Raw genomic sequence first — 13,676 nt, forward strand, 5'->3', positions numbered from 1 at the left:
TTATATTCATGTACTACAATCAGTTTGTCTCATCATTCCCTAATTGACATCCTCAGTTTTTGCTTTAAGCGTATTAGGTCGTTTCCTGAAAGGGTCCTCCCCTTCTGCAGAACTGGGTTTCCTACTGACTTCAGGGCTGATGGTGATGCTACTGTTGGTGACACTTGGGCCATACCAGCCAGCCCAGAACTGAGTATCTTTGCCTCCATGCCGGAAGTAGATGTAACGGACTCTTGGGGGGTAATTGGAGAATGTGTAGGAAACCTGAGAAAAGCAGAGGGGATAGTTAGTTATTTACTGGTGGTAACCTCCATCATGATTCTACTAAAAGTCCACTCCTGCATAGACAGCAGATGATGGGGACTTGCAAACAGGTAGTAAGTAGAAAATTGGGGTTTGAGCTCATGTCAAATTCATTGTTCTTTCCACTGCACCCAAACTTCCTTGGAAATGGGCATTTCCATGTACACAGTAGTAGTAAGGAACATGGATTGTATGTGAAACTGTGGGTCTCTTATGTAAAGTTTGCTTTTCTTTAAAAATATATGATAAATTCAGCATGTAACTTTTTTTTTTTTGGTGAGGCAATTGGGGTTAAGTGACTTGCCCAGGGTCACACAGCTAGTAAGTGTTAAGTGTCTGAGGTCGAATTTGAACTCAGTTCCTCCTGAATCCAGGGCCAGTGCTCTATCTACTGCGCCATCTAGCTGCCCCAGCATGTAACTTTTAAAGCTGTTCTGAGGTATAAGGCAAGCCAGGAATTCTGCTGGAGGAGCTCAAATGGAGAAACTGTAAGCAGCAGCATCCTCCCTCTCTCCACCCCTGCCCACTATGTATTTCCCCTCCCAGTGCTTCCCTGACCTCTTTCCATTTGGCTCCACTCCACTGCTCGATGTACACAGGGGCCGGCTTAAATTTAGCCAGGACCTCGAAGTTATCTGACAACAGTTCCACACAGATGCGGTAGGTGCAGCCACAATCATTTCTGGCAGCAAACCTGTGAGTGGGAGAGTGATGGGGAGAGGGAAATGATGGTGAAGAAAAGGAAGGTTCTAGGGATGAAGAGAATGGCTAAGGCTAGTGAGCTCTCTGAGTTCCTTAGCCATGTGTTCCTGGGACTCACAGTCATACTGTAAAGCTCATTTGTCACCAGGAGTAAATGAAGTTTAATTGAACACCCCAGGGCAGCAGGAACAGTCTCTTGCCCCAGTAGAGTACACCTATACTCATCACCAAATTCATAAAGACTGGGAAAGAAGCCCTAATCTACTGCTTAAAGAGAGGAGTTCCCCAAGACACATATCTGACATAGGTCCAGTGGTGGGGCTTCCCTGGGAAGCAGCTGTCACATGCTGGTCTGGGAATAGAACTGGTCCCTGGAAAAGGGGGCAAGCACCATCTTTTGGAGGAAAGATGAACTGTGAAACACAGCAAGCTGAAAGTGTAGGATCCACAATTTGCCAGCAGAGCAGAAAGAAACCAGGAAGTTCTGTTTGGCTTTCATAGTCATAGCACTAGGGCTGGAAGGACACTTAAGGGTCATCTAATCCAACCTGCCCATTTTCACATGAAGAAACCGAGGACCAGGGTGATATAGTGAGTTGCTCAAGATCTAAAAAGATAGCAAGAGGTAGAACATCATTAGAACTGAGGATCTATGAGTCTAGGTCCAGCCTTCTTTCTCATACACTGCTAATCTTCTCACTGATATCCTGTATGATCTTGGGCAAGGCTCCAAAGAGGCTCTCAGTTCCCCTATCTTAAAAATGGGAAATACCATTTCTTCACAAGGTCATGGTGAGAATGAAGGAGCTCATGGATGTGAGAATGTTCTCCCTTCCCCCAGGCTCCAGCCCTACTCACCAATCCTTGATCACAATGTCTGGCTTCACACTGTCCATCAATTCCTTCCAATAGCCCTTGGCTTTCAGATCTATCAGCTGAGATTTGAGGCAGGTGCTGGAGAGACATGAGAAGGTTTTCAGCCCCAGGTCTGCTCAGGAGAGGACTGTGCCCTTCCTCATTGAAACCCATGTGACTGATTGATCCTTAGTCACTCCTAGAGCTGTAATTATTCCTCACATCCCATTCTAGCAATAGGCATGAAGCATGAGTCAGTCTCTCTCGCTCTTTCCCTCTCTCGCTCTCACTCTCGCTCTCTCTTGCTCTCTCTCAATCTCTCTCTTTCTCTCTCTCCTTCTTCCATCCTCTCTTTTTCCCTCCTTCCCCTCTCCTCTTTCTCTTTATTTCTCACTCCTTGTCTCTCTCTCTCTGTCTCTCACTCCTCCCTCCCCCACTATCTCTGTCTGTCTCTCCTTATAAGTCTTCGGTAAGGAGCCAACTCAAAGAAGTTGATCATGAATCCATTTCATCTTCCCCTTTGCTTTTTCACAGGTTCCTGGGAGCTGATTAATAACAATAGTGGGTCAATACATAGCAGAGACAGTAGATAGGGAGATAGCCTTGAAGGCAAGAAGACCTTTGTTGCAGTCCCTCTTCTGACACATTCTATGTGACCTTGGGCAAGTCCCTTCACCTTTCAGTGCTCTTCACAACTCTTAAAGACTTTGAATGGCAAAGAAGGTGCTAATTTGTATTGGAAGAGGAAGTTCTTTATACTGAAAAAAGTATAGGTCTAATTCTTATCCATATTTAGCTAACTATTTACACTGGACCAAGTAAACTACATGATCTCTGTCATTTGAACCTCAAAACAAAAACAGCCCTTTGAGGTTGGTAATATGAGTGTTATTGTTTCTGTTGAACAGATGGAGAGCCTGAGGCTCGGATAAGTGAAGTTAAAGAATTATCTAAGGGGCAGCTAGATGGCGCAGTGGATAAGCACTGGCCCTGGATTCAGGGGTACCTGAGTTCAAATCTGGCCTCAGACACTTACTAGCTGTGTGACCCTGGGCAAGTCACTTAACCCCAATTGCCTCACCAAATAAATAAATAAAAAAAAAAAAAAGAATTGTCTAAGATCACAAATCTACCAGGTGACAGAGTTAAGATCCAAAGCCAGGTCCTTTGACTTCAAATTCAGGGATCTTTCTACTCCTCACCAATGATGAGTCCTAACAGGTGCCCCCAGCCATTCTCTTGTATAAGGGCTGGTGGTGTGGGGAGCAGCAAAGGCCTGTGTGTTTGGGAATATCCATCAGGCTGAGGTTCTCAACTGGACCTTGTGGCTCCTCCTCCCTGGGTTCTGTCTCTAACAGGAACATGGAAGAACCGCTTAGTTTGTCTCCTTCAATCGCCTACAGAGATTAGGGACTTTCACCAAACACCAGTCATTTCCCTCAATCATGAAAACAAGAGGAAGACCTATCCCGGATTCCCAAACAGTTGCCTTCCTTCAAATAGAGCAAATGTGAAAGTCAAGCCCAGGACAAGTTTTGGAATCTGAGGAATCTCAGTTCTTCTGTTTCCTAGCTGTGTGACCTAAAGGCAGCTTGGTAGATTGCAAAGGGCACTGATCTGGGGAATCAAAGGATCTCAATTCAATTCCTGGCTTTGCCATTTATTAGCTGTGTCTGTGTGTGTGTGTGTGTGTGTGTGTGTGTGTGTGTGTGTGTGTGTGACCTTGGGCATGTCAGCTACCCTCTTTAGGTCTCAATTTCTTTATCTATAAAAAGAGAAGGTTGAGCTAAATGCCCTCTAAGCCCTCCCAGCTCTAAATGTATGCTCCTGTGATAAGCTTCTTTCATTCTTAAACTAGCAACAAACATCAAGCACCTTCTGTGTTTCATGAAGACCTGTGTATATAAAGACAAAAGTAAAAATGGTCCATGACCTCAAAGGGACTTATATTCTAAGCGTGTGGAAGATTACATAACATCTCCAGGTAAATATATTGTTGTTGTTGTTTTTTTGTTTTGTTTTTTGGTGGGGCAATAAGGGTTAAGTGACTTGCCCAGGGTCACACAGCTAGTAAGTGCCAAGTGTCTGAGGCTGGATTTGAACTCAGGTCCTTCTGAATCCAGGGCCAGTGCTTTATCCATTGCACCACCTAGCAGTCCCTCCAGGCAAATATATAAAGAATATATACAAAATGAATTCTCCTTTGATTATGGCTATGTAACACTGCATATACAGATAGACTCAATTGATATGTTGGTTAGTTTTGTGGAATTGATATTTTTTAAAATTTCTTTTTTAATCATTGTTGCAAGGGATAGCTTGCTGAGTAGGAGAAAAGGAAGGATATATTTGGAGGTGAAGATATCAATAAAAATTAATTTAATTTAATGCTATTTAACATCAATAATTGTTTTTATCAAACTTTTTTTGGGGGGCGGGCAATGAGGGTTAAGTGACTTGCCCAGGGTCACACAGCTAGTAAGTGTCAAGTGTCTGAGGCCACATTTGAACTCAGGTCCTCCTAAATCAAGGGCTCGTGCTTTATCCACTGTGCCACCTAGCTGCCCCCAATAATTGTTTTTAAAGAAAAGTTCCTTCCCATCTCATTTAGCTATAAAGGGAATAGACCAGGTGTATCTAAGGTCCCTTATGGCATTAAATTCTATGATCATAGGATTTTTATTTCCTGCTTGGCAAATCTCCTCTCCAATGTATGAGGCAGGAGGGCCTTTGGCTTGGTCTCAAAGCACTTTTCTCAAGCTTCAGGGGAACAAAGTTCTAACTAAATTCTACTCTCTGGGGTTCTGTGAGCAGGTCAATTTCAATTCAAAAACAAATTTTTTTTGCGGCAATCTGGATTAAGTGATTTGCCCAGGGTCACACAGCCTGTAAGTGTCTGAGGTCATATTTGAACTCAGCTCTTCCTGATCCCAGGGCCAGTGCTCTATCTACTATGACACTTTGCTGCTCCCTCAGTTCAATCGACAAGCATTTATGAATCCCACTATGCATCAGGCAACGAATTGTGTTCTCATCTTCATCCTTTGAAGAAGGGAAAAAAAATGAACTTCCAGCTCAAAGAAGTTATCCCTGGAAGGGTTAAGTATTAAGCTGCCTAAGACCCCTCCCTCCCTCCCTCCCCCCATAGCCCATTCAAGCCAAAGTTCCTCTTACTCATAGGAGGTGACAAAGCATTTCTTGACCTTGGGATCTGGAAATTCTGTCCCATGATCTCTAGGTATGTCTTCCACTTTCCATTTATTTCCTCTGTTCTTGTCAAGTTTCCAAAATTTGAACCCATCTAGAAAAAGAATGGCCCTTTGAGGGATCCGCAAGCAAAGCCAGACAGATCCTCCATCCACAACACGTCTTGCAGTTGCCCTCCCCTCTCCCCCTCAGTAGTTCAGGCCTCATCACTTTGGAATATGTTTTATGGCAAAAGGAAAAACTATGCAAGTAAACCTGAAAGTTTCACACCTAATCACCCAGCAGCAAAGTTTTACAATGAATCTGAGAAAAACACGTCTACTGCTGCTACTGAGAGCTGGAGTTTTTATAGCCCTTTAAGGTTCATCCCATTGGATCTACACAATAACTCTGGGAGGTGGTTGTTATTGTCAGTCTCATTTTACAGATGAGGCAACTGAGGGACAGAGAGGTTAAGTGACTTGCCTAGGGTCACATAGCCAGGAAGTGTCTGAAGGAGGAACTCAACTCAGGTTAATCTTTCTGATTTCAAGTTCAGGACTGATGGCACTGCACCACCTAGTGTCCCCAATAATCATCAATTGACTACATGAAAACAAAGAAAAATCAATTGCGGGATTTGCAATAATTAATCTGGTTTAGTCAGAGTTGTGAATTGGAAGAAAAAAAGGATTTAAAAAAATTAAAGGTAGTTTAAATTAGCACAGTCTTGAAACTAGGTGGTGCAGTAGATAGAGTGCCAGGTGTGGAGTCAGGAGGACCCGAGTTCAAATCCAGCCTCAAACACTTACTACCTATGTGATCCTGCACAGATCACTTCACCTTGTTTGCCTCAATTTCCTCATTTGTCAAATGAGCTGGAGAAGGAAATGGCAAACCACTCCAATATCTCTGCCAAGAAATCCCCAAATGGGGTCACTAAGAATTGGACATGACTGAAAAACAGCAGCTTCCTTATATTAGTCAATCTAAAAGACTTGTTTTTGCCCAAGATGATACCTTGCTCCTGTGTTTGGCTTAACCCACATGAGTCAAGGATATAACTACCATTGCCACAGTCCAAGACTGATGGAGGTAAGTGCCAGCATTCTAGCTTTCACATAAATGTGCATCAGGCCATCAATGGTTTTCAGTTCACCTCTTGATGAACTTGAGGATCTGACTGATTTAAGCATGTTTAGGGTCTCTACTCCCCACCCCAACTCCCTTAACATTTATTTAATCCTCTTTACAAGGAAAAAGAAAAAGAAAATTAATGGGGAAAAAAGGTCCAGAATTGCACAAATTTCTTTGCATGGTTATACCACAATTTCACCTAATTAATATCTCTTTTAATTAATATCAATAAACTTTTTTTTTTAAATCTAAAAACAATGAGTTGGGAATGTGGGGTCCATAATTATCCAATTTGCAATAAAAATGACTGAGGCAGAGTTCTTTTTTTTTTTTTTTTAGTGAGGCAGTTAGGGTTAAGTGACTTGCCCAGGGTCACACAGCTAGTAAGTGTTAAGTGTCTGAGGCCAGATTTGAACTCAGGTCCTCCTGAATCCAGGGCCTGTGCTCTATCCACTGCACCACCTAGCTGCCCCTTGAGGCAGAGTTCTAAGCCAATTGCACTTTATTAAAGTCCCTCCAACGAAGTGAACCTCAGATCTTCCTCACAATCTGAGGTCTTATTTTTATAGGGCTTGATACCCAGATACTCAGACGAGGCAAAGTAAAATGCAGGGTCTCATTGGCTGATAGACCTTGCTTCTGACCCTCCATGAGGGCCAGACTAAGTGATGGGCAAGAGAGGGTGGTCTGGAGCTACAAAAATAGGTTGTTGGACTTTCTATGTCACACGAAGGCATCCCACCCATTTTGGGTTTGGTCTTGTGATCAGGCAAGTGAACTTTGTATCTAGCAGTTCACAGCTCTGGGGCCTAATATCCAGAATTTATAATCACTACCTCTGTGGAATTATATCACTGATTAATACTCATGGGAATAGAAGAGGGCTCTAATTAATCATCCATGCCAGGAAATTCTACTTTTTCTTGGATTTATTGTTGTTGTTCAGTCATGTCTGATTCTTTGTGATTCCTTAGACCATAGCACATGAATACAGTCCTTGGGTTTTCTTGGCAAAAATACTGAAGCGGTTTGCCATTTCCTTCTCTACTGGATTAAAGCAAACTGAGGTTAAGTGATTTGCCCAGGGTTACACAGCTAGTACATATCTTTTTCCTTCCTTCCTTCCTTCCTTCCTTCCTTCCTTCCTTCCTTCCTTCCTTCCTTCCTTCCTTCCTTCCTTCCTTCCTTCCTTCCTTCCTTCCTTCCTTCCTTCCTTCCTTCCTTCCTTCCTTCCTTCCTTCTTTTCTTTCATGGTGGGGAGGCAATTGGGGTGAAATGACTTGCCCGAGGTCACACAGCTAGTATCTTTTTTAAGTCAGGTCCTCCTGATTTCTATCTACTGCACCACCTAACTGCTCCTTAGTAAATGTCTGAGTTTAGATTTGAACTGAGGTCTTCCTGACTCCAGACCCAGCACTCTGTTCACTGAGCCAGCTACCTCTTTTTTGTTTTGAATATCCCAACAATATTGTGGCCTTGGGGCAGCTAGGTGGTACAATGCCTGGAGTCAGGAAGACTCACCTTCCTGAGTTTAAACTCTCAGACACGAGCTGTTGTGACCCTGGGCAAGTCAACCCCAATGACCTCTCCCTTCCCCCCCAAAAAAAAAGAAAGAAAAGGGATGCTATCTACATGAACTTGGGCAAGTCACTTCACCTTGTTTGCCTCAGTTTCCTCATCTGAAAAATGAGCTGGAGAAGTAAATAGCAAACCACTCCAGGATCTCTGCTAAGAAAACCCCCAATGGGATCATGGAGAGTTGGACAGGACTGAAAGGTGATTTAATAACAAGAATATTGTGGCATCTTACCAAATCCATCACGTTGGGAAGATGAAGTTAGCAGCATACATAACAGGCTTCTTTTGTTTTGTTAATACAGTTTGACAAAATGCTATACTTAAGAGTATGCCTTTGTGATGAGTAAAACTAAATGTGTTAAAAAAAAAAAAACGAATATGGGGTCACCTTATTCCTGTCCCAAGTGTAGGGAAAGCTAGCTAGGGTTTACTTATAAATTAGAAGCTTTGGAACCAGTTTTGGGGGGCATTAAACATTTATTTTTATTTATTTTCTCTGTGTTTTTTTTTTAGTCAGGTAATTGGGGTTAAGTGACTTGCCCAGGGTCACACAGCTAGTAAGTGTTAAGTGTCTGAGGCCAGATTTGAACTCAGGTCCTCCTGACTCCAGGGCCGGTGCTCTATCCACTGTGCCACCTAGCTGCCCCATTAAGCATTTATTAAAGAGTAAAGAGAGAACACGTGTAGTTCAGAAAGTTAATAAACCTATCTACCCTAGAGGAGAGATAAGAGTTCTGCCTGGCCTGCTTCTTCTCCCAAGTCTTCTGCCACCAAGCCTATTCAAGAGACCCAAACTGTGTGTGTCCAAACTCCTTCCAGTGTCCCTGGAAGAGGCAGTCTTTACACACTGCTTCAATCTAATTGGCTAGCATCACCCAAATCCATTGGTTCACTGGGCTTATGGGTGATCTGGTGTTGAGGTGAGCTGAGAACAATACCCTCTTCAGAGTCAGGCAGGTATGGCTTCAATTGAATTAACTTTAAGTGGGTTAATCAGTGAAGTCAATCACTTTCAGTCAATCCAATCAGCCCAAATCAATACAGGGCTTTTGGGTGTTGGCAAAAAGCCCATTCTTTTCTTTTCTTTTCTTTTTTTTTTAGGCAGGGCAATGAAGGTTAAGTGACTTGCCCAAGGTCACACAGCTAGTTAAGTGTCAAGTGTCTGAGGCTGGATTTGAACTCAGGTCCTCCTGAATCCAAGGCCAATGCTTTATCCACTGCGCCACCTAGCTGCCCCTCATTATTTTCTTACACCCTTGTTTTTTGTTTGTTTGTTTGTTTTGTTTTGTTTTGTTTTGCGGGGCAGTGAAGGTTAAGTGAGTTGCCCAGGGTCACACAGCTAGTTAAGTATCAAGTGTCTGAGGCTGGATTTGAACTCAGGTCTTCCTGAATCCAAGGCCGGTACTTTATCCACTGCGCCACCTACCTGCCCCTTTACACCCTTGTTATAGCATACACGTTTTCAGGACAGGCTGAAGTTTGCCTGGATGCTAAAGCAGACTCCAAAGCGGTCACAAAGAAATGACTGAACTGTTTTTAATATTAATGTGGATTTTGTGTTCTTAACTGACCTTGGCTAGTGACACAAGATAATTTCTGCTTTAACTCTCTTACCATAATTTCCTTAAGATGAGCATATCACATAATGAAGAAGAACTTGCAAAATGAAACTGAGACCACTATGACCCTGGTGTTAACCTGTTCTACCTTCAAGTTCAAACTTGACATATCACTTGTAGTTCTGATATTAACCCACTGTTTCCCATCTTGCCTGTTGTAGACATTTCCTTCCTCCCATCTGTTCTTTGATGTGTCATTACCTCCCCCTCTGCTTTCGTTGAAATTCCATTGTACTCATCCTGTATATGAAACCAAAACCGATAGTTGCCAAAACTAAAAAAAAAAAAACCCAAGCCCCCAAATACCCTCCACCTACTCCCCTCCAAAAACCCCAAAGAAACCACAAAAAGATCCCATTTTAACCACCATGATGCCTGCTGCCTAAAGCCAAGAACATCAATACTTTATCCCACTGGATAAATCTACTGCTCCAGGGGAATTGTAAGTAAAAGAAAGGATGACTGTGCTAGGAATGTCTCCCATGGCTCATCAGTGCTCAAACCACAGTTCCAAGGAGACAACCTTGGAAAGGATATAACTCAACACCTTGACTAGCACCTTGGCAGGATTTAATTGGTTCCTCCTCCAGAACATAAATACTTTGCCTCTGTGTGTGTGTGTGTGTGTGTGTGTGTGTGTGTGTGTGTGTGTGTGTGTATGTGTGTGTGTTAGGGGCCTCCAGGACAGTCTGGTGAAGCATGAGGACCCTTTTTCAAAAAACTGTTTTGTTACCTACATCTGTAATTGGAGGAAATGCTAGGCAGCAGTTAAAAGTTACAAAAAAATAAAGATGTGATTGTTTTTCTCATGAACTCCGTGAGATCTATCCCTAGGCAGGTCCATGGATCCCAGGTTAAGAACTCCTGATGTAGGATAAAGCTAATACTGCAACCTCAGTTTAGAATGTATATAAAGGTTTACAGACTCCTCTCTGAGACAAGTAGAAAAAGCTACTGTTCTTATGACAGGAGCCAAATGGAATCTGCTTCAGGTGACTGGTTTGGGAGAACTGGGTGTGTATTCAGTCATTTAAGTCATGCCTGACTCTTTGTGACCCCATTTGGGATTTTCTTGGTAAAGATACTGGAATGGCTTGCCATTTTCTTTTCCAGTGGATTAAGGCAAACAGGGTTAAGTGACTTGCCCAGGTTCACACAGCTAGTAAGTGTCTGAGGCTGGATTTGAATTTAGGAAGGTGAGTCTTCCTCACTTCAGGCCTGGCATGCTATCTGCTGCGCCACCTTATGGCCATATTGGAGAGCTACACATCATTTTCACTCACTGGAGCATCCTCTTCTCATTAATGAATGCGATTGTCCAGGAAGCTGAGACACTCCAGTGGGATAGAGTATGCTCTGAGATTAAGTATTGCTTTAATGACAAGCGATGGGCCATATATAATGGATGACTTCAGTCATCAGTGATGGCCTGACTTAGGAATGAATCCCTTTTGACTTATGGCCATGGAATTGTGTCTGGAGGTTCTCAGGTCGGGAATGAAGTCACCTACAATGCATCCCCTATGCCGACAGCCCTGTGAAGGGAGAGGAGGCCCTGATTCAGGGTGCTGGGAGGAATGCCTGTGGGACTGACTAGTTAATACTTTATGACATCTGGGAGGTAAACCACCAGTGGAGACTAGTTGATTCATGAGAGGTCCGGGATGATATCAGATATGTGACACAGAGGAAGGAACCGGTAGATTTCCTGACCTTTATAGATATAAAGCACTGCTCTTTTACCATATGGACATCTTGGTTACTGACAAGGGGAAAAAAAGATGACATGTACAAAAGAAAAGCAGCCTGGGACAGTTATGAAGACCTGAAAAAGAAAAAAAAGGAAAAAACATCGCCTCGAATAGATGTACAAAGCAGCTCAAAGACAGGAAGGTGGGGGTGGCTGTGGTGCAATGTGGTCCATCAAAGTCATTTGCATATCACTTTTTAAAAAAAGTGTTTTAAAGGATATTGCTAAGAAACTAGAACTCAAAGAACTCTTTGGGGACCATGGGAAAGATCTTTCTCCCTTTTCTCTCTCTCTCTCTCACTCTCTGTGTCTCCCCCCTTATAGAATTGTAGTTTTTAGGTTTTCAACACTTGATAGAGGTGGCAAGCCCTGACATGTACAAGCCATAGGAGAGGAGAAGGTAAGAAGCCAGAGGTCAGAAGAATAACCAAACTCCCTAGCGTCCTGAATAAAGAAGGCAGTCTTAGACACTGCCCCTGCAGCTTGAAAGAAACAGGAAGGAAGAGAATGAATTCCGCCAAGACAGCTGAATGAAGTCCAGGAGACTCTGGACTTCCTTGGAGGAAGCAGAACCTGCACAAACTAGCAGGACCCACCTTGGGCACAGGGGTTGCAGATCAGGTTCTTCTGGAGGCTGCAGAGGAAGTAGAAGACCTTCCAGTCGTCTACTGGCTGGTCCCAGTCCTGGGAGATGAAGCCCTCTCGCAGGCACTTGCGTTTCCACAGGGACACCTGGTCGATGAGGTCCCTCCAGAGGCTGCAGACTGGCCGGCAGCGCCTCAGCAGCTCCCGAGCTGGCACCAGGGAGAACAACTCCAGGAGGACTTCCTCAGGCAGCTCATTGATGCTGGCCATGGTGCTGGCATGAGGGAAGAGGCACATGGCAATGAGGTCATATCCATACTGGCCCTGGTCCTTCTGGGGAGGGGCTGAGGAAATGCTTCCACACTGGACACGGGCTATGTCTTAGGACCCTTCTCTTCTCTCTTTTGGTGAGCCCATCAGAAACCATTTTCCTCTCTGTGGAAAAATTCCCCAATCTCTATATCTCAACCCCATTCATCTCCTAAATTCTAGTCCCCTATCATCAACTCCTTGAGGGACTCTTCACCAAATAACCCACAGGCATCTCAGACTCAACATGTCCAAAAAAGAACTCATTATCATTTCCCCAAACTCACCCCTCTTCTGAACTTCCTTTTGTCAAGGGCATCGTTATTATTCTAAGCATCACAACCTAGGGGTCATCCCTCAATCTCTATACCAAAAGCCCCCAGACTCCAAGAGGGGGCATGAAGAGTCAGACACGAGTGAAATGCCTGAACCACTGCAAACACCTCCACACCATCTCTCAAATCCACCTTCTCTCCACTCACAGGGCCACCAGCCTTGATCTGGACCTCATCTTCTCTTACTTGCCATCCATCAAGCAAAAATCACCTATCAAGAATGTACAATGTGCCAAGGATACAAAAAAGGAAAAGGAAATAATCCCTATTCTGGAGAAGTTTCTTTTCTAAAAAATACAAAGTAGTTTGTTTTTGGAACAACAGGAAACTGGAGAGATCAGCAAAAGCTTCACATTGGAAGGTAGTACTGGCCCCTTGCTAGACATTAGGGACTTTAAGGGGGGAGGTGACATGAGAGGGCATTCCAGGGATGGGGACCATGTGTGCAGAGGCCCCCAGGCTGGAGATGGAGAGTCACCTCTGAGGGAAAGGAAGGCTGGACCAGGTTATAAAAGACTTTTTCTTAAATTAAAAAAAATTAATTTTAAAATTTTAAAATGAAAAGAATCTAAATTTTTAAAATTTGAAAATTAAAAAAAAATCCCAATCTACACTGACCTGTTTTATCTTGGCGTTCTTCTATGTTCCCCAGAAGCTCTTCTCCAGAAGATTTACAATCTGTTCTCAAAACCTGCCTCAGCTTCTCAGTAATGGGGTGGAGCTGGTGTGTTGTGGGGTAGTGTGCAGCAGGACTTCCTGGGTTGAGGGGAAGCTCTGAGTCTGGAAAGGGACTTCTGAAGGTTCTCTAGCAAGACTTGGTTGGAGAGACCCGGGTGTGGGTGCTTGGGAGCCAGAGCAGGGAGGAGAGAGAGGGCAAAGCTGTGCTAAATCCTGGAGACACACATGTCAAGGAAAAGTCTCTCCTCTAGGCTTCCAACCCAGGTTACATTTGTTTTGCTTAAGAGTGCAAAGGGATTGGATCCCAAAGGACTAATGATAAAGCATACTATCCACCTCCAGAGAAAGAACTGATATTGACTGGACACAGACTGAAACATGCTATTTTGTGTTTTCTTTTCTTTTCTTTTTTACTTGAGTCTTTTTATATAAAATGACTAATATGGTAATGTTTTACATAATTGCACAATGTATAACCTATATCTGATTGCTTACCACCTCAGGGAGGAGGAAGAGTAGGAAAGGAGGGAATGAGAGAGGGACAGAATCTGGAACTCAAAGCTTTAAATAAATAAATAAGTAGATAGATAGATAAAAAAATAAAATAAATTTTAATAAAATAAATATATAAATGAATGA

At 43.3% G+C, this 13,676-nt stretch overlaps 1 protein-coding gene across 1 annotated transcript; it reads right to left on the reverse strand.

Moving 5' to 3' along the window:
- On the reverse strand, positions 1-11,994 carry LOC122750193 (F-box only protein 6-like). The gene is made up of 5 exons (XM_043996868.1): positions 11,727-11,994; positions 5,035-5,161; positions 1,864-1,959; positions 862-997; positions 1-264 (listed from the first exon to the last, which is right to left on the reverse strand). The coding sequence occupies exons 1-5, from the start codon at positions 11,983-11,985 to the stop codon at positions 40-42; spliced, it is 843 nt and encodes a 280-aa protein (XP_043852803.1). The 5' UTR covers positions 11,986-11,994; the 3' UTR covers positions 1-39.
- Positions 11,995-13,676: the final 1,682 nt, after the last annotated feature.

This window comes from Dromiciops gliroides, chromosome 3 (genome assembly GCF_019393635.1).
Source record: "Dromiciops gliroides isolate mDroGli1 chromosome 3, mDroGli1.pri, whole genome shotgun sequence".
In the NCBI taxonomy this organism is placed as follows: domain Eukaryota; kingdom Metazoa; phylum Chordata; class Mammalia; order Microbiotheria; family Microbiotheriidae; genus Dromiciops; species Dromiciops gliroides.

What these genes read in the sequence shown, in the direction of transcription:
- LOC122750193 (XM_043996868.1), bottom strand. Translation starts at nt 11,985, where the DNA reads ATGGCCAGCATCAATGAGCTGCCTGAGGAAGTCCTCCTGGAGTTGTTC. An exon ending in CTGCAACCCCTGTGCCCAAG is followed by an intron (nt 5,162 to 11,726) that starts GTGGGTCCTGCT and finishes TTCTTTTTCTAG; the next exon opens with ATGGGTTCAAATTTTGGAAA. An exon ending in GACATTGTGATCAAGGATTG is followed by an intron (nt 998 to 1,863) that starts GTGAGTAGGGCT and finishes TCCCACTCACAG; the next exon opens with GTTTGCTGCCAGAAATGATT.